Genomic DNA, 18,688 nt, shown 5'->3' on the forward strand with positions numbered 1-18,688 from the left:
TACAGTAGTTAAGCAAATTTAAATACAAGATGAAAGTTTGTAAATAGTGCAATAATTAAGAACTGAACATGTGTTCAAACTGTAAAAAGTTTAGTGCAGTTATATAATAGTCTTAAATGTAGTGTTTATGATCTGAAAAGCATAGATGAAATTATATGCAAGCTATTTCTTTTTTTTTTTTTTTTTTAATGACTGTTTTCTAACTTTTACTTTACTCTTCTGGGGTATTTTATGTTTAGGTAAATTTATGTTTACTACAAGCATCAGTCGATGAATCCCCAGGCGTTGCATCTAGTAAAACTGTGACTCATGTTTCCTTAGTAGCTTTATGTTTTGATAGAATTGCTACACAAGTTCGCATGAATAGGTAAGCAGAATATATAGTTCATAATTGATACTTCTTTATTATCATGCTAATAGAAATTTCTAAGTTTCTATATGTGAGACACACGGGCACCAACAGGGTTATCTAAAAAAGGAAATTTTAAAAAGTTACTATGGCTATCTTTCTTGTCAGTGGATTTCTTTTATAAAAATGGTTTCTAAGTAGGCTGGCCGTATGGAAATCCCGGAAATCTGGGACACTGCTCCCTGCCCCAATCCTCCTACACTCTCACAGGTTGGCAGGAGAGGGGCTGTATGCCAGGCAGGCAGTGGTGCCTGTCTGCATGCCTGCCTGTAATGTGCTCTGCACCACTCCTATTCCTAGCCAGAGTGCACCCCGTGCCCCTGTGTTTCTGAAACACCCGTTATAATTCCCAACAGCCGTCCGGGACCGGCTTTTGAAATCCAGGACTGTCCGAGCAAAACAGGACATATTGTCATCCAAGTTTTAAGTGACATGTAGTTAAAGTACTTTGGTATCTTTCAACCGTAATCCTTCTCTCTTCAATTGTGTGAATTTATCTCTTGGTGATATAAATAGGAATTACAAATGGGAACTGTGTCCCAGAGGGCAAAATTAAATCTTCAGTAGTTGTTTCTACCAAAGGCTGTCATATGAACAAAAAATTCTTAATATTTATGTGCTTATATCACTTAAAATTAGCAGATACCAGAAGCAACTATTTAATCTTATTCTTGACATTGGTTTATTTTTTTCCCTTTTACATTCAATAGGGGTATTGTTGAAGAGACTTCAACCAATGCAGAAACTGGGAGAAATTCTGTAACGTTTGATCGGTACATCCATGCCAGTAAAATGCAGCCTCAGTCTTCTGGCTCGCTGAGATCAAATGCAGGAGCAGAAAAAGGAAAAGAAATTGCTGCCAAACTGAACATTCATCGTGTTCATGGGCAGCTAAGAGGTCTTGATACAGCAGGTGAGCATACTGTTAACAGTGTTTTCATGGGCATGATTTATTATTACTAGAGGTGCACTGATACATCGGTCTGATATCGGATCGGTACCAATATGAAGAAAATTGTCTGTTGGATACTGGCCCTATGCGCCTGATAATTTGGCCAATAAATGCCCATGCTGCACGCAGCTGCACTGCAGCACGAAGCAGAGCTGGCAGTGTGGAGAGCTGCTTCCGGCTGGTGAGTTGGAAGGCAAGGGGGGAGGGAAGGAGCATGGGGCAGGGCAGATCAGTGCTCCTTGCCGTGAGGTAGGGGGCCAGGGGGAGGCGCTACTCAGCCAGGGTGGGGGAGGCGGGGGCATAGGCTGGAGCTGCGGCTTGTGGGGTGGGGGTGGCTCCTGTCACTGCTTGCACTCCAGGAGGGTGGGGGCTGGGGGGAAGCGTGTGCCCCCAGATCATTGTGGTGTGGGCTGCAGCTGTGGAGTAGAACCGGAGTTGGAGCAGGGCAGGGCTTTTCTTGGTGGGGGCTGGGCTCAGAGCAGGCTCTGGCAGTGCTGGGAAGAGGCTGCAACTACCCCAAATTTTGCTGCAGCTCTGCTCCCAGCCCTGCGCTGCTGCTTGCTGCAGCCCTGGCTGAACACCCTGCCTCCACTCAAGCACTGGGAAAAGCTGTGGCAGTACAGGGCTGGGAGTGGAGCTGCAACAAAATTCGGCATGGCTCCAGCCTCCTCCCAGCGCCGCTGGAGTCCACTCCGAGCCCAGCCCCTGGGAAGAAGAGCCCTGCACAGCACTAGCTCTGGCTCCACCCCACAATGCAGCTCCCTCCATGCTGTTCAGATCTGGGGGCACACCCTCCTCACCCCTTGGCAGGAGCTGCCCCCACCCCACAAGCTGGGCTTCGTCACAGGCCCCCTCCCCCCACTCCCGGCTGGGCAGCACCTGCCCCTGCCCCCTCCCTCACTATGGGGGTCATTGATTTGGTTCAATAATTCACTTGGGTGTCTTCTTTCTCCCAGTTCCTTAAATAATCTGGTACCATTTTTTCTGAGCAATAATGCACCATTATTTTAGTCCCCATGCATTGGCAATGATCTGTATTCTTTTGATCCCTTGTTGCTTTGTAATAAAAATTCAAGATGGATAGAAAATCCTATTTAAGTACCACCATTGTATGATAAGTCAAGGGTCTTTAAGAGAGAAGAGAGTTGGGTTTATTTTGTTTTTTGTTTTGCTTTCCTTGCTTAACTGGCTGCTGTTCATTGTGATAAATCAGTTAGAATGTTTTCCTACAAGTGCAGATAAATGCATTGTAGTTTAGTTGTTCTGGCTTTCACTGAGAGGTGCAAGAGAAGATGACGAAACACAGAAGCAATTGTAATAAAGGTGAACTATGGCCAAGATTTTTCTCTCACTAGATGTTTGGATGTTAACTGCTTACAGATTAGACCACATTCAATTTGAATTAGGTTATACAATTTAGTGCCAAACCGTAGTTTTTGCCTCAGGCCTTGACTGATAGTTACCTTTTTGGTAATAACTGCTGTTATTTAGGGGTACAGGATGTGGATTACATGAGAGAAATCCAAGCCACCTCTGTATATATTTTGCAATTTCTAACCTTGATTCAAAGTGAGTAAAGTATTAGGTGCAACACTTAAAATGTTCTTTCAAAAATGTCACTAGGGAAAAGGATTATACGGGTACTCCTCACTTAATGTTCACCCGGTTAACATTGTTTCGTTATTATGTCACTGACCTATTAGAGAACATACTCATTTAAAGTTGCACAATATTCGGTTATAACGTTGTTTGGCTGCCGCCTGCTAGTAGGTAACTACTGTGACATAATTGGATTTGTTTAACATTGTTTTGCTTAAAGTCACACTTTTCAAGAACATACAGGCAGTTGTCTTGCGACTGTTTGAGTTATGATGAACCGCAGTTGCAACTTTTGCAAATTAATACGCTGTTTTGAAGTTGCAATGTGGGTTTCAAATTTACAATGCTGGATACAGCTCCAACTGTTGTGGTGGAAGGGTAGGGGGAAGGGAAAGGATGGGGTGGGGGACAGATCAAGGCCCCTGCAGTGAAGGAGGGGCTGGGGCAAGTGCTGCCCAGCCAGGGCTGCGCCAGACTCTGGGAGCGCAACCCGGTGCAGCCCTGGCACTGCCTGCCTCGCCCCGTTGTGGAGCAGCAGCAGGAGCATCCAGATGAGCCACAGCTTTACACCAGACTCTGAGAGCGGGGTTATGGGTGGGCGCAGCCAGCGCAACTGAACGAGCCATGGCTTTGCGCCAGGCTCTGGGAGCGAGGTTATGGGCGGGTACAGCCAGGTGAGCTGTGGCTTTGTGCTGGGCTTTGGGAACGGGGTTATGGGCAGGTGCAGCTGGCACAGCTGGACAAGCTGCAGCTTCACACCAACCTCTGGGAGTGGGGGCTGTGGATGGGCTCAGCCCTGGCATTGTTGCCTGCTTTGCCGTGGCACAAAGCTGCAGCTCGTCCAGCTGCTCCTGCCACTGCTCCTGCAGGCAGTGCCGGGGCTGTGCCTGTCTATAACCTTGCTTCCAGAGCCTGGTGTGAAGCCATGGCTTGTCCAGCTGTGCCCACCCATAATCCTGCTCCCAGAGCCTGGTGCAAAGTCGTGGCTCGTCCGGCTATGTCTGCACATATGCCGGCACATAATCCCACCCCCAGAGACTGGCGTGAAGCTGCGGCTTCTCCAGTTGTGCCTACCCATAACTCTGCTCCCAGAGCCTGGCACGAAGCTGCAGCTTGTCCAGCTGTGCCCACCTATAACCCCGCTCCCAGAGCCTGGCGTGAAGCCGCAGCTCTGACCACTTGTCCAGGAGAGCAGGTGGAGGGGCACGAACATGTGCCCTGGATCTGGTTGGGGCGGGGTGGACTGTATTTCGGGCCGATCTGAGGGCACCCTCCCCCATGCCCTTCCGGACATGTGGCCAGAGCAGCAGCGTGCTGCTTATCTGGGAGCCATTTATCAGGCAGCTTGTCTGGTGCTTGCTCGTCGCCACTGCTACCAGTCTAGCGTTACCTGTACTGAAAAAAGAAGTCCCAGTACAGTACTTTACAAGTTCACTGCACTGCCATGTGCTGTTGTTTTTTCAACTTTTTCCAAACCACCCATAATAATGGCAGAAAAGTATAAATCTGGTGCAAGTGATGTTTTGTCTTCTAAGAAAGGTAGAACAATTACTATGGAAACAAAAATGAAAATAAATAAGAGGTCTGAAAAGGTGAAGACCCCAAATGAAGTGGGTAGAGCCTTAGATATCCCCTGAATGACTATCAGGACTATCCTGAAAGACAAGGCAAGAATTCAGGAACAGGTTAATGGCTCAGCTCCTATTCACTCAACTGTGATAACTAAGCAGCGTGTTGGACTTATTGCTCAGGTTGAAAAACTGTGAATCATTTGGCTGGAGGATCAAAATAAACGCTGTGCTCCTGTGAGTTTAGGAATCATTCAGGAAAAGGCTAGGTGTCTTTATGATGATCTAAAGCAACAACAGGGGTAGAGTTCTAAAGCTGAGCCTTTTACTGCAAGAAGGGGGGTGGTTTATGCGTTTTAAAGTCGGGGCCAGTTTGCATTAAATCAGGGTCTCAGGTGAAGCTGCCAGCGCTGATGAAGAGGCAGCTTGTGCTTTTCCTGAGACATTGGCTGAAATCACTGAAGAGGATGGGTATTGTGCTCAGCAAGTTTTTCATGTTGATGAAATTGGGCTCTTTTGGAAAAAAAATTCCATCGAGAACCTACATTGCCAAAGAGGAGAAATCCATGCCAGGGTACAAAGCTGCTAAAGATAGGCTCACTCTTGCTCCGTGCCAATGCTGTAGGTGATTTTAAACTTAAAACTTTACTTGTGTACTGTTTGGAAAACCCCAGAACTTTCAAGGGACATTCCAAGGCATTTCTCCCAGTGATATGGAAATCCAGTCCTAAGGTGTGGGTCAATAAGAACATTTTTGAGGACTGCATTGCATCATTTTGTGCCAAGTGTCAGGGATTATTGCAGCAAAAACAATCTTGCATCTAAAGTGTTGTTAATCCTTGACAATGCTCCTGACCACCCAACCATTCTTGATGACATGCGTTCTGACATCAAAGTGGTGTTTCTGTCCCCCCAACTCCACCTCATTGTTGCAACCCATGGACCATGGGGTAATTACATTCTTCATGGCCTACTGTCTTAGGTGCACATTTGCCCAGGCCATGAGGGCAATTCAGAAGGAAGGTGGACCAATTCTGAAGGAATTCTGGAGAGGCTTCAGCATTTACCATGCAGTTAAGAACATTGGTGAGGCATGGAATCAAACAATCAAATTTGAATGGTATTTGGAGAAAATTGTGCCCTGAGTTCATGTCGGACTTCCAAGGCTTTACAGACACTGTTGAAGAGGTGAAAAAATGTTGCTGAAATGGGCAAAGAACTCAACTTAGACGTTGCATCAGAAGATGTTGATGAGTTGCTGGCTTCACACTCTGAAGAATTAACTAATGAGGACTTCATTGAATTGGAACAGCAAAAAGTGGCAGAGGAAGAAGATGCACCCACTGTTGAAGAGACTTGTCTTCATAAAGTCTTGACAACAAAAGAGTTGGCTGAAGTATGGAAGCTACCATGTCCCTGTTTGAGAAACATGACCCCGACATTGAACGCAAGTGCATCAGTGAATAGGGGCCTATCTAACATGTACAGCCGCTACCGACAAACTTACAAGCAAAAGAAGAGAATATCTGTCCAAACTTCCTTGGACACTTTCTTTAAGAAAGCAGACAAGACTCCAGAAGACCCTGCAGCCAAGACTCCTGAGAAGACTCCAGCCAAGAACCCTTCAGAAATTCCAACCAAGAGCTCTTCAAAAAGTCCAGCAAAGTCACCTCAAATAAGTCCTTCCAAATTGATATGATTGCTATTTACAATTTACATTTATTTACAATAAATGTAGCTATATTACTTGTCTATAATTAACTGAGTATTGTACTGTACAATATTCTGGGTTATTTTTGGTGAAAATAGGGTATCAGGCCATGGTTCAGGAACCAATCTCCCATTTATAACATTGTTTCCTACGGGAAAATTGGTTCCGAGTTGCAACGTTTCGAATTGAGATGTGGTTTTCAGGAATCAATTGTGTCATAAGTCCAAGGACTGCCTGTAACTATGATGTTAAGCAAGGAGTGTTGGAGGGGGTCTGACATCTTGGATAGAAAAGTACATCCTGTAATACTTCTAAAATGTTTTGGCTGGGATCTTTATCGACTTAATGATCAGGGATCCCCGGTTTTGTGCTTTATACACTTGCAGGATGGACAATGGCATGTCTGCTTTACTATTGAGATATGTTTGGGCTTTGATTTTTGTGATCTTTGGTTATCTTGTGTCTCCAAATGTTGTATGAATGTGAAAAGAAAAGAAGGTTGGGTGTGGGAGGGAATCATTCATTTTATGAACAGTGTTTAATGAGCAGACATTTTTCTGTGCCAGTTTCAAATGCTAAGATGACTATTCTCATTTGCTTCCTGTGTGTGCATAGTTGATAAATGCAATACCCTGCCCCAAATTCAACCGTCACTGTTGTCAATACGAGCTTCTTGTCCTCCAAATAACAAAGTAATAAATGGCTCATCTTTTACAGACATTGGAACTTGTGCAATAACAGCAATTCCTTTTGAGAAATCAAAAGTTCTCTTTACTTTGGAAGAGTTGGATGATTTCACTTTTGTTGATGAAACTGATCAGCAAGCTGTTCCAGATGTTACTCGCATAGGTCCTAGTCAGGAAAAGTGGGGCTGGATAATGTTTGAATGTGGAATTGAGAATTTAACAATTAAAGGTAAAGCTACACTATTACTATATTATATGTAATATGGTTATTTAATTATTTTGCATGATTAGTGAAATACTGTGTTAGATCTTCCAGGTCTTTAATCGCCATGTTTATTTTAAATTAAACATTTAATTCGATGTTTGCATGTTCACGTAAAATATCAGTTATTTGCTATATACATTAACTGTTCTTTAATAGGCAAACTGACCTAATCACCTTTATAATCTGATCGCATTGCAGTGTGTTAGTGTAGAATATTTTTTAAAATGTTAGGTTTGTTTAAGTGCTATGTAAGGAGTTATAGCATTTAAATTTTAATTTGAAAGAAAATTTGGGCTTTGTCTAGTCATGGAAAGTCAGTCCTGAAATCCATCAATGCAGAGGTTCATGGGCAGATCCAAGATTGCAGTGATGGGGGTGTGGTCACACTCCTTTCAGCTGTGTGATGCCTACTGGTTGAATAGAACTCATTGTGCATGTGCCACACAGCCAAAGGGTCTCAGCCCTTTGCTGCGATCCTGGATGTCAGAGAGCTTTCAGAGCTCAACAGCATGTTGGCACAGCTGTGTATGTGTTGCAAGTGTTTATAAACTCATTGGCACAGGGTTTGCCCCAAGTCTTTGCCTCTGGAGCTAGCTGCTCTTTGTTCATCCTCTTCCTCCCCCTGCACTCTCCCAAATTCAGCAGCAGGAGAAAAGAGGGGGCGAGCGGAAGGTACATGAAGCCCTTGGGCTCCATAAAGTCAAGGGCTGAGTTATAGCTGTTGCCACTGCTTGTTTCCTTTCCCCTGCTGCTGACTTGGGGGGAGTGGGGAAGAAGGAGGGATCAGTGCGGGGAAGAGCAAATTAGCATCAGGCTCCTGAGTTGCCTGAAAGCAGAGACTCTGAGCAGAAGCTGCACGGACCAGCCAGTGAGCTCATGGCATGTACAGAGCTGCCAACAGAACCTATGCTGACATGCCGGTGTTCTCCGAGAGCTCACTGCACACGTAGTGCAGCCAAAGGGGTAGGTGTGACTGCAGCACTGCACCACCTTCCAGGGATTTGATTACGTTAGAGCATTGTTTTGCAGACAAAAGCTTACTTCTGTTAAAGAATGGGCTATACCTTTACTTTGCATCAAATTTGTTCTCTTCAGTACACTGTATTTTGTGTGTCACTTGGCTGCAAATCATGTGAAATAGCTGCTTTGAGGAAATAGAAAATACTCCAGAAACAGTAAATTGTCTTCTGTGCATAAAGCTTAATCAAGATGTGTAGCAGAGCATTTATGAAAATAGTTTATAATATAGGAAAAACAGATTTTTTTGCGGGGCCTGGTAATGATATGAATCTATATGACAAGTTTGTATAAATAAAATGAACACAATGCACCCAGAAGATCTGTTTACCCTAATGTTGTATTCATAGGAGGAAGACAATCTGGAGCAGTTTTATACAGTACTTTTGGAATCATGGGTAAATCCAGTGCTACAGAGAGGGGTGGATTGCTTGCGTCCAACAATTCTTCAGATTCTCCCACTGGTAGTGGTTATAATACTGATGTGTCTGAGGATAATCTTCCTTGTGATGGAATAAGTCCCTCTTCAGACATCAATGGAAATTCAGTTTCAGAGGAGCAGGTAGCTGCATGTCTTATGAAATCAATTGGTACTTGCACTAGGTTAATTTTTTTTAGCAATTGCCAGAAATAATGCAGAACTTGTAGTCATAGTTTTACTAGGTGACCTGTTGTACTTACCGGAATAGAAGGATCCACTTACCTAGCTAAAGTTTCAACATTTTGAAAGATTCTTCCTCATCTAACTGGGGAAAGGTCAGCGTTATGTGAGGTTTTTGATTTGTCTGTCTAGTTAATTGGGATTTTTTTAAACTACATGCTGTTCTTATGTTAAAAGTTGTTGCTCTCTCAAAACAATTTAACTCTTTACCTTTGAACCTCCTTTTGTATAGGATGAAGGAGTTGAATCTGATGATCTGAAAAAAGATCTACCTCTAATGCCTCCCCCACCTGACTCCTGCAGTATGAAGCTGACAATCAAAGAAATTTGGTTTAGTTTTGCAGCTCCCACCAATGTGCGCTCTCCTGCCCATGTTTTTTCAAGGTATGACTTTTTCAGATTTAAGGAAATAAAAGCAGCAGGACCGTATAGTCTACTTTTTTCTGTAAGAAATCTCCTTAGTTATGGCTGTGTCTGCTGTTAGTTGAACATTGATGACATTTGTAAGATTTAAATAAGTCAATATCAACTCTTTCCTTCTTCAGTGTGCTCCTGCCATTATGTGGCAATAATAATTTTACACACTGTATTATTAAAAAGACTATTAAGTAAACAGCACAGACATATCAAGAAAGGAACCTAAAAAGTATTTATTGGTTTTGAGAAGCTTTGACATATTTAGAGAAATTACTAGAATTTGGATATTAAAACTTTGGTCTTAACCTGATGCTTAGACGTGCAACCTGTATTTCTTGTGACACGAAGTTCAAATCTGCTCATGCTTGATTCCACCTTTATATTTTTTTAGACAAATGTACTGAATACCTTGCAGTTAATTGTGTGCATATCTTTCAGAGGACAGCTTTGAAAATGGTGACATCCTGAACATGCTAAAGATTTGGTTCTACATTAAAAACTAAAAATTTTCCCTATTTGTTTTTGGTCAATTATCTCTTCCCCAATATTTCACAACTTGCTTTGAGGTAGTTAGTTGCTACTAGGCAGACAAGGTTCCTTGGGTGAATTTGATATCTTCTATTAGACCAACCCAAATGGTTGGAGAATAGTTATTAAGCAAGCTTTCGAGTTCAAAAACCCTTCGTCAGGCTAAGGAAGCTTCAGCAGTTGGTGTGTGCTCTTCCTGGATGGAATGAAAAGTAAAGAAGCCAGGGGCTGGGCTGGGGAGTCAGTTGCCAGGCAGATTATACTGTATCAAAAATCCAGTGTCTATGTTTAGTCCATGATCTCTAGTATCCAGCAGGTTGATGAAATGGAGCTCATAAGCTTGTCTCTGGGAAGTGTTGTGTAAGTTTCCCTTGAGGATCAGGACTGAGAGATTGGAGAGAGAGTGGCCCTCCTGTGAAAAATGTGCCCCCACCGGTAATTGAGTGTTTCTGTCTATAGTTGCTACTACACACTTTAGGGGAGACTGTATCACGGAGCAGATACTGAATCTTGACCTATGAAAGCAACCAGCTCTCCAGAGTATTTCAAAGGCAGTGTGTGCCTGACAAAGTCTATTTAAATATTTACACATGATAGTGTAAAATACCCAATTTGTGGCTCCTAAAATCTCAATTTTAATTCCATGTTTTTTTCCTAGTGTTCAGAGATAAAAATCAATGATGCATTAAGTCAAATACTTCTAGCTACAAATACTATAAGCTCAATATCTATGTGTTTGAAAATTGTGTGTCGTGTCGTCGTCGTGGTCCATCCGTGTCTTCCCCTCCCCCCCAGTAATGTGGAGCTAGTAGCACTTTGGTAACCTCTTTCATTGGTGTGCCAGGAAAATGTGAAATATTGAAGGGTATAAATCCCATTTTGGAAAGTGATTTAGGCTATTAGGATCCAAAGTCTTATGCAAAGTCAGTGGAAGTTAAGCTCCAAAATCAAACTTGAAAAGCTACAAAATGAGAATATTGCAGTTGAAAATCTGAATCAAACTCTCAAATATAAAATCTAGCAAAAACTTTTTGACCCAGTGGCTTCTCCTAACATGAACTTTACTATAACATATAGGAGAAAAGGTTGATGAAAAAGTGAAGAGACCAGAGAGAAGAAGGATTTTCTTTCCTGTCCCCAATTTTCTTTCCTGTCCCTATCTTCCAGAACCAGCTAGTATGTTCCTACTTTGCTTTCACCATTGATCTATGTTTCATTTTAAAAATCTAGTTCCGTATGCACAGCATGAAGGATAAGAGCTGGGAGACTAGAAGCAAGGAGAGGGGTGGATGAAAGGGAAGGGAAGGAGGAGAGGGTGAGAGAGTGAGTATGTGCACATACAAGTAGCCTTTAAAATTATACTTTTGCTAGTTTAAAGAAATTGAATTTAGAGAACAGAAAGGTTGGTTGTAAATGCTAGGTTTATCTACCAATTTCATAATAAAATTGAAAGCATATGCAAACCTTGATAAGGTTGTTGAACATTAATTTTTTTTAATATTTCATATTCTTTCAAATAGGCAGCTGAACCTCCTGAGCACTGCAACACCTGCTGTTGGTGCCTGGCTTGTTCCCATTGATCAACTGAAATCCTCGTTGAACAAACTAGAAACTGAAGGAACTCTGAGAATTTGTGCTGTTATGGGTTGTATAATGACAGAGGCATTAGAGGTGAACAACTCACTGAAAAATGCATTCAGTAGAAAACACAAAACAATATACTTTTTTTTTGTCTAACTATAATGATATGTTGTAGCAAGTTTGGTGCTGGGGCAGCAAAGTCACCTCCTGGCAGCCACCTGGACCCCACCTTGCTTGGCCTCTCTGGGTCCCACCCTGTTGTTTCGTCTGCAATGCCTTGATGTTATGATTCGACAGAAAGGCTGCCCCTGGAAGGCAGGGGAGTTTTGGGTCTTAAGCCCTTGTCTGGGTTGAGGCCCCCTGGTATTAGCACACTTTACCCTGGCTGGTTCCCTCTGCCTGAGGTCCGCTGTCGAAGAACTGTAGGCTCTCGGGCCCCAGCTCCAGCCACACCTTTGTGGGCTCTGGGCCCTTTGGCCCTTGGTCTTGCCCTTGCAAGAGTCTGGGCCACTATGCTGCTTGACGGCTCTGGGCTTGTGCCCTCAGTCTTTGCAGTCCGACACCTCATTGCTTCCGCTAACAGCAGTGCTAGACCCTCCAAAGCGTGAGATATAGCTATAGAGAGGAAAGGGAAAGCAAGTGCATGAATATTTTTTGTTTATTTCAGAATAAAAGTGCACACTTCCCTTTACGAAGCAAGTACAACAGGCTTACTAAAGTGGCTCGTTTTCTACAAGAAAATCCTTCCTGTTTGCTGTGTAATCTATTGCATCACTACCTTCATCAGGCAAATTATTCCATTATTGAGGATGCCACCATGGTAAGTTAACCCTTAAAGATATAAATAATACAGCACAAGGTCTAGGGGGAGAGAGAAGCAAGGGGGACTTCTATTTTCACAGTGCTGGTGTAGTTAGTTTATCATGTAAAACTTTAGTATAGACTAGAGATGTCTTTAAACAGATAATTTTAACTTATTAATATTTTTCATCGTTTAATGTAAGTCTCTTCTTTAAACTTGTTATTTCTAAATGATAGACTGGTCACCACTTTTTATTTTATTAAGATATATTATTTATCCCTATGTAGGAAACCATATGTTCCAAGTAGATTTTAATGCCATATTTTATGTTGGTTTTCAGCTTCCATTAAAAGTTTGTAGCTGAATGATAAACACTCAATCTATTAAGACTTTTAATATTTACTATTATCTCTAGAAGAGCTTGCAGAAATGAGATGTCAAATTCTACCCTCAAGTTGAATATCCAGTCTTCATGAATTTTAGGATGGCAGTTGGCTTTAGCAGCCTGCTAATGAGTAGCTTTTACTCGGACCAAAATTTCATTAACTTGGAGGTGCCAGATGACATACATCAAGCATTAAGAATAGAAATATAACTCCCGTTAATATTATTTGGCTTTATTCACATCAGCGGTGTCAAAGATATGGACTTCAGGTTAGATCCATCCCATGGGGGCTACTGAAGAAGTGAGGAATTCAGGGGTGTTATATGTGTGGTCGAGCCCTATTGAAGATGGATGCTGGCAGTAGAGGGTTGAGCCACGGTGCATTAATATCTGTGGCTCAGGAAACCTTAGTGGTTAATGCCACCATTGCTCAGTTTGCCATGGGAGGTGTGTCTGGGTCCACGAGGCTCCTTACCAGTCCAGAGGCAGCCCTCAAGTACCCTAGCAATCCTCATCTGGCCCAGTGGACCAAAAGAGCTTGACACCCCTAGTTTACATGAATCCTTTGAATGTTAATAGAAATAAATATCTTAATACAGAAATAAAGTTACCTACTTCCCTGCCTGTGAGATTTGTACAATATTTTAGGGTATGGACAAAGATTTCATTGGTGTAGTTCTGAAAGTAGAAAGGCAGCTGCTGCTTGGGAACATGCAGCAGCTGTTATATTTTAACTGCTAGGTTTACAGGAGGCTGTAGTGATACAGGTGAGCTAAATCACTCCAAGTTTGACCCTGGATGAAGTGTTATTTAGAGTGGTTTTGCAACTTTTTTATTGTAAAGACTCTGGCACAGGTAACTATTAGCGTAACAGCTTCTGCCCCTCCTTCTTTGAAATGGGACTGTTATGTCCATATCCTTACAAAAGTGAAGAGTTACTAGTATGTACCAATGTGAGCTTGACAGTTAAAACGAGCACTGTAGAATAAAAATAAGAAGCAGATGTTTTATGGTGTACAGTAAATTTTTTTGAAAAATGGTTCCTCCACCCCCAAGAAACATTTACAAATCTGTCTCTTAGAAAAAAAATGTTTCAGTATCTCTCCCCTTCAATACTGTTAAAGTTGTCCACCCAGTGCTGTTAGGTTTCTAGTCTTAAGTGCACTTTACTGAAATTTTTATTTTATGAATATGATGTAATCTAAGTACAAATGTTAAATCTGTCATTTTTTGCCATTATACCATTAGATATAAAGGAAGATATACAAACTCTTCAAGAAGTTTAATTGTAGGTCATATTTTGCATGCTCAGAAAATACTTTGTAGTATTTATTTCTCTTGGTTTGTTTTAAAATGCTAAGATGTACATCTGCATTTCTAGAGTGATGGTCTTCCTGCCTTAGTGACCTTAAAGAAAGGTCTAGTTGCCCTGGCTAGGCAGTGGATGAAATTTATTGTGGTGACACCAGCCTTCAAAGGAGTTAACTTGCACAGACCAGCTCAGCCATTAAAACTCCAGACCATTTCAGGGCATGAGCATGAAGATGGACTTGGATTAGACAATGGAGGTGGCCTTCAGAGTGACACAAGTGCTGATGGAGCAGAGTTCGAGTTTGATGCAGGTATTTGTGTTCCATTTATACTGTACGAAAACTTAAAGTGTACCACTTCTTAGGTAACCTTCATAGTAAAATAACCTTTAAATTAGTGCGTGGGCATCTGATATTAAATCTTTATAAGCCAAAGTTGTTTGTTCAGTCCTTTCTTGCCCTGATTTTAACTGCAGTTAGGGTAGTCATCAGATTTTGAAAAAACTGGAACATTTGATTTTTGTCTTCCTTCCATTCTTGGTTTTGATTACAGCATGAAAAGTTTCAGTTTAGTTGCTTCATGTACATTTGACTGACAATGTTGTGCTGCCTCCAGTGTTGGAGATTTGTCATGCATTTGAATCGTTGTAGCTTTCAAGGGTATTTCAAAATTTCATGGGCTCTTTGGTGTGCTTCAAACTTTCCTCCTTCCTGAGGACATGTATCTTTGTGGAAATCCTAACAAAAATTCTTTGCTGCATGGTGGGTTTCTGCTGCCTACTGCTACATTATTTATTTGGCATGAATGCAGCTGGTGAATAATACCTGATTTTACAATGTATCATTAATTTATGTCCCTTCCTATTTAGAATATCTACTTAATCTTCCTGAAAGAATGCAGTGATCTGTATTTATAACATGTGTGCGTAACATGAGTTATGCTATCCTTAAACATATTACTTTTTTCCCCTCAAGAGTTTTATGTGGTAATGAAAAAAATTGCATATGTAAATCTTAAACCTGGAAAAAAAATCATGATTTGAATAAAAGCCATCTGCTAACAGTCTCTGAGCTTAAAGAAAACTTCCTGTATGGACAGTGGCTATATGCAATTGTCTCCATTGTGGAGATATAATGATATTGAAAAGAATGGATTTTTTATGTTCTCCTTTGCAAAACTGCACTTTTTTCATTTGGCATCCTAGCAACATGTATTGGTGTGAGGTTATTTTTTTGAGGTCTGTTTCATTAAATAAATTAAGTCATTGACTCCAAAGCTGAAACTCAAGTGACTGAAACGCTTTAGGGAAGGAGACAGTAGTATTTTCCAGTGGGGCCAGGAATGATCCTGCTCAGATTTGGAGGTAGGTGGGCTTTAGGATCCAGCCAATGATGCTATTTCTTTCCATTGATTAGCTGTAGCATAGCAAAAGTCCCATCCTCTGGTGTCTTGTGCAACCTGATGGTGGCACAGCTTAGCAGAGCTTCCTCTCTGCTAGTGCCCCAGAGGCTAACTGCATCATGGTTTAGGGGGCTGGCTCTGCTGCCAAATGCTGCTGAAGGTTTGGCATCCCAGGTTGTATCCGAAGGCTCTGCAGGCTTGATCTGGCCCATGAGCTGATAGGTTGCTGAACCCTGCTTTAAGCAGTACAGGCAGTCCGAGGAAGTCCTCAGACTTACAACACGACTTTAAAGTCTTAAAGAAAGTGTCCAAGGAAGTCCAAGGAAGTTTGAACAGATATTCTCCAGGGAGATGGGTGACGCAGCGAACTTGTTCGCTGGCGTGGCTTGGTGTCAGATTGAGTGTTGTAAAGTCGAAACCGATGTCATAAAGTTGAAACAGGATGTCAGTTTATAAACGTTGTAAGTGCGAAACCTTGTAACTTGAAACTTTGTAAGTCAAGGACTGCCTGTAATCCAGAATTCCTCTCTCTCAAGCGTAAAAAGGAGCATACTTAAGTGTAAAAGCACCCCCCTACCAGTCTGGGCAGTTGAAAAAAGTGAATTGAATATGTTGTGCTCTTGTACAAATGTGAATACAGTGTGCCTGTTTGAGACTTCAGTCTTTTGTTTTTAAATTTTGTTTAGAAGAGTGTGTGCATCAAAATGCAGAAGTATGTGTGTGAACATAACAACTTGGAAATAAAAACATCTCAGATACTCCTGGCCTTGTTTTTACGTGTAGCTAATTTTACAATTGTTACCTGCTTCAGCTACAGTCAGCGAACACACAATGCTCCTAGAAGGAACTGCTAACCGCCCTCCACCTGCTGGTGTTTCTTCTGGGCCTGTAACTGGTGCTGAGATAATGAGGAAATTATCAAAGACCCATAATCATAGTGATTCTGCTCTTAAAATAAAGGTAAGTTTCTTATAATCTAATTATGGAAGTGGTTTGTAATTATTTTGTTTTAATTTTGTCTTAATTTTCACTTGTCCTAAAGAGTGACTTACATAATGAATACAATGGTAATTAAGTCCTGGTCCTCATCTAATAAAGAAGAGATACTCTTGAGCACTACGCAATCTATTAATATTTGCTTTATCTGTTTTTTATCCTGGCAGCTAACTTGAGGATCATAGTTAAACAAAACAACAACGGCCAATGATGAACACTTACATTGCACATGCAAAAATGTATAGTGCACATAAATTGTTTTGAGGACAAATGCATTAACTAAAAATAATGTCTAGCTCTGAGATAAAGGTTTAAGAAGGCTATCTGTTATTTTGTTAGAATTCTGTATGTAGCTGTCAATGATGGCCTCACCTCCCTAGTGGTGAGGCAAGCATAAAAACATAAAGACAACCAGGTCTAAGACTCCCTAGGTACAAATCAGAACCAGATTGACTGAGTTTCTGGACTGTAGCCTAATATTTAGGCTACTTGTCCAGATCACATTTAATAATTAGCTATTCCCATTTTGCTTTTTATACCTAGCTTACTTAGTGCTTAAAGTTTCTATTTTATGTTTGTAAGGGTATACATCCATATCACTCCCTGAGCTACACTAGTGGAGATACAGCTACAGATTCACCATTACATGTTGGTCGTTCTGGAATGACAGTGAAGGAAAGCCCAAGAAAAGAAAGTCTACTCAGCTACCTTACTGGAAGTTTTCCTAGTTTGCATAATCTTCTGGAAGGGACTCCTCAAAGAAGTACTACAGCAGTTAAAAGTAGTTCTTTAACAAGAACAGGTACAGGTAAATATTATAACATTGTTTATTTTTTCAATTTTACTTTGTTAAGGTTTAATTATTAATAGGTAAGATTGTTGTTTTTCTTCTAGGGTATTTTTTTCCTTTCTGTCTTTCTGAACTGTAGTTGGGTTATTTATAGTAGTGGTATAGTGGTGATTACTGTATATCAGATTTTAATCCCTGGTTTTCACTTTCATAACTTTAGGGGAAATATAAACCTGTGAGGTGAAATCTTGAATTGGTCCTGTTCCATGGATGGTGAATATTGTTTGCCTTTAAGTATGAGCAAAATAGGTAGTTTTAGGTAATTCCTGTGGAGTTCAGTTTCTTCCAATTAAAAAATCAGTCTTCTCAGATAGTGCGACTCCATACATTTTTTACATATGCCGTATTTTTGTGCATACCACACATCTCCAAATAAAACATACACCTTGTTTTTTGGGAAGGTAGAATGAAGAGAGAGACTTCTTTCTTTCCCAGAATTATCACTGTATAGAGCAAGTACAGAGCCTAATCTTCCTGTCACTCATTTTCTCTTCGTGCCTAGCTAAAACCTGAAACCCTCGCTGCTGCTGAAGGCTGGTCCCCATGGGTGGATCTATAATTTCAAAAAGAGCTAAAAATAATCTGAAAGGCTATGAAATAGGAGAAGCGAGACCAGGAGTAGCAAAAAGACAGCAGTATTGCCAGAAGAAAGGTTAACATGTTTAGTGGAATATTAATACTATTAAAAATGAGAAAATTGTTAACATCTCTGGAGTGAAGAGCAATGAACCATTAAGTGAATTGACTCCCTTAGGTGCCTGAATAGAAATGCCACTGATTCTGCAAACAGAAATTGAAGCAAGGCACTTTGCAAGTTTTACACAGTGGAGATCTTAATTTTAAAGCCAGTGGTGTCTCCTTTCCCTCCATTTAGTTAAAAAAAAAAATGAGGAAAATAAACGTGTAAAAGTGCAAAATTAAAGTTGCTTATTTCAAAGCTAAGGCTACAAAGTCAAAACTTAACATGATTTTGTTGCACATCCTATATATGTGTTGTTTTGCTTTTTTGAGAAAGATATTAAGTATATTATCTTCTGACATTAGAAGAAAAGGTGAAAAAGGAATAAAAAATTAATGTTAAATAGGTGAATTTGTACTGAGAACGTTAGTCACTCTACTTTGTTCCCCATTCTTTTGTTATGGTCGTACTCGGAGACTTTGCATAGGATTAAGGTCCCATTGTATTAAGTTCTTTCCAAAGGTACAGTTTGAAAAATATTGAAAATAAGATTCGTCAATCAAAGACCAACTGAAAGTATTTCAGAAGTTATTGCAGTGAACGAGAAGCGAATAAGTTTAGTTTTTATGAAATATTTCTATGTGGTACTTGTGCCACTTTTTTTGTTTTTAATGTACAAATGCATTGTGTGTCAACTTTAATAAGCTGGATCTCAGTCTAGCTATTTTATGTTGCTTGGTTTCTTCTAGCCATCATGGGAAAAGTAGGTCAAACAGAATGTTCCATTCACTTGTTCTATATTTAGTGATTTATAAACCATATGTCAGTTTGCATAGCTCATTTTAGTGTGTGATCTTCAGAAAATGGTTT

At 41.0% G+C, this 18,688-nt stretch overlaps 1 protein-coding gene across 11 annotated transcripts in view; it reads left to right on the top strand.

Moving 5' to 3' along the window:
• Nucleotides 1–18,688, top strand: part of BLTP1 (bridge-like lipid transfer protein family member 1) — a 248,576-nt gene that overhangs the window by 129,026 nt on the left and 100,862 nt on the right. For 8 of the 11 annotated variants that reach the window (XM_019494555.2, XM_019494560.2, XM_019494587.2 and 5 more), the window contains exons 33-42: nucleotides 240–367; nucleotides 1,120–1,322; nucleotides 6,957–7,154; nucleotides 8,558–8,769; nucleotides 9,101–9,252; nucleotides 11,334–11,484; nucleotides 12,062–12,214; nucleotides 13,963–14,203; nucleotides 16,105–16,253; nucleotides 16,872–17,097. In XM_019494555.2, the coding sequence (XP_019350100.2) occupies nucleotides 240–367; nucleotides 1,120–1,322; nucleotides 6,957–7,154; nucleotides 8,558–8,769; nucleotides 9,101–9,252; nucleotides 11,334–11,484; nucleotides 12,062–12,214; nucleotides 13,963–14,203; nucleotides 16,105–16,253; nucleotides 16,872–17,097 (1,813 nt within the window). The remainder of the gene's footprint in view (nucleotides 1–239; nucleotides 368–1,119; nucleotides 1,323–6,956; nucleotides 7,155–8,557; nucleotides 8,770–9,100; nucleotides 9,253–11,333; nucleotides 11,485–12,061; nucleotides 12,215–13,962; nucleotides 14,204–16,104; nucleotides 16,254–16,871; nucleotides 17,098–18,688) is intronic. The other 3 variants (XM_019494564.2, XM_059722083.1, XM_014596215.3) reach the window with 1 other exon arrangement.

The sequence above is a fragment of the Alligator mississippiensis genome, chromosome 2 (genome assembly GCF_030867095.1).
Source record: "Alligator mississippiensis isolate rAllMis1 chromosome 2, rAllMis1, whole genome shotgun sequence".
In the NCBI taxonomy this organism is placed as follows: Eukaryota; Metazoa; Chordata; order Crocodylia; family Alligatoridae; genus Alligator; species Alligator mississippiensis.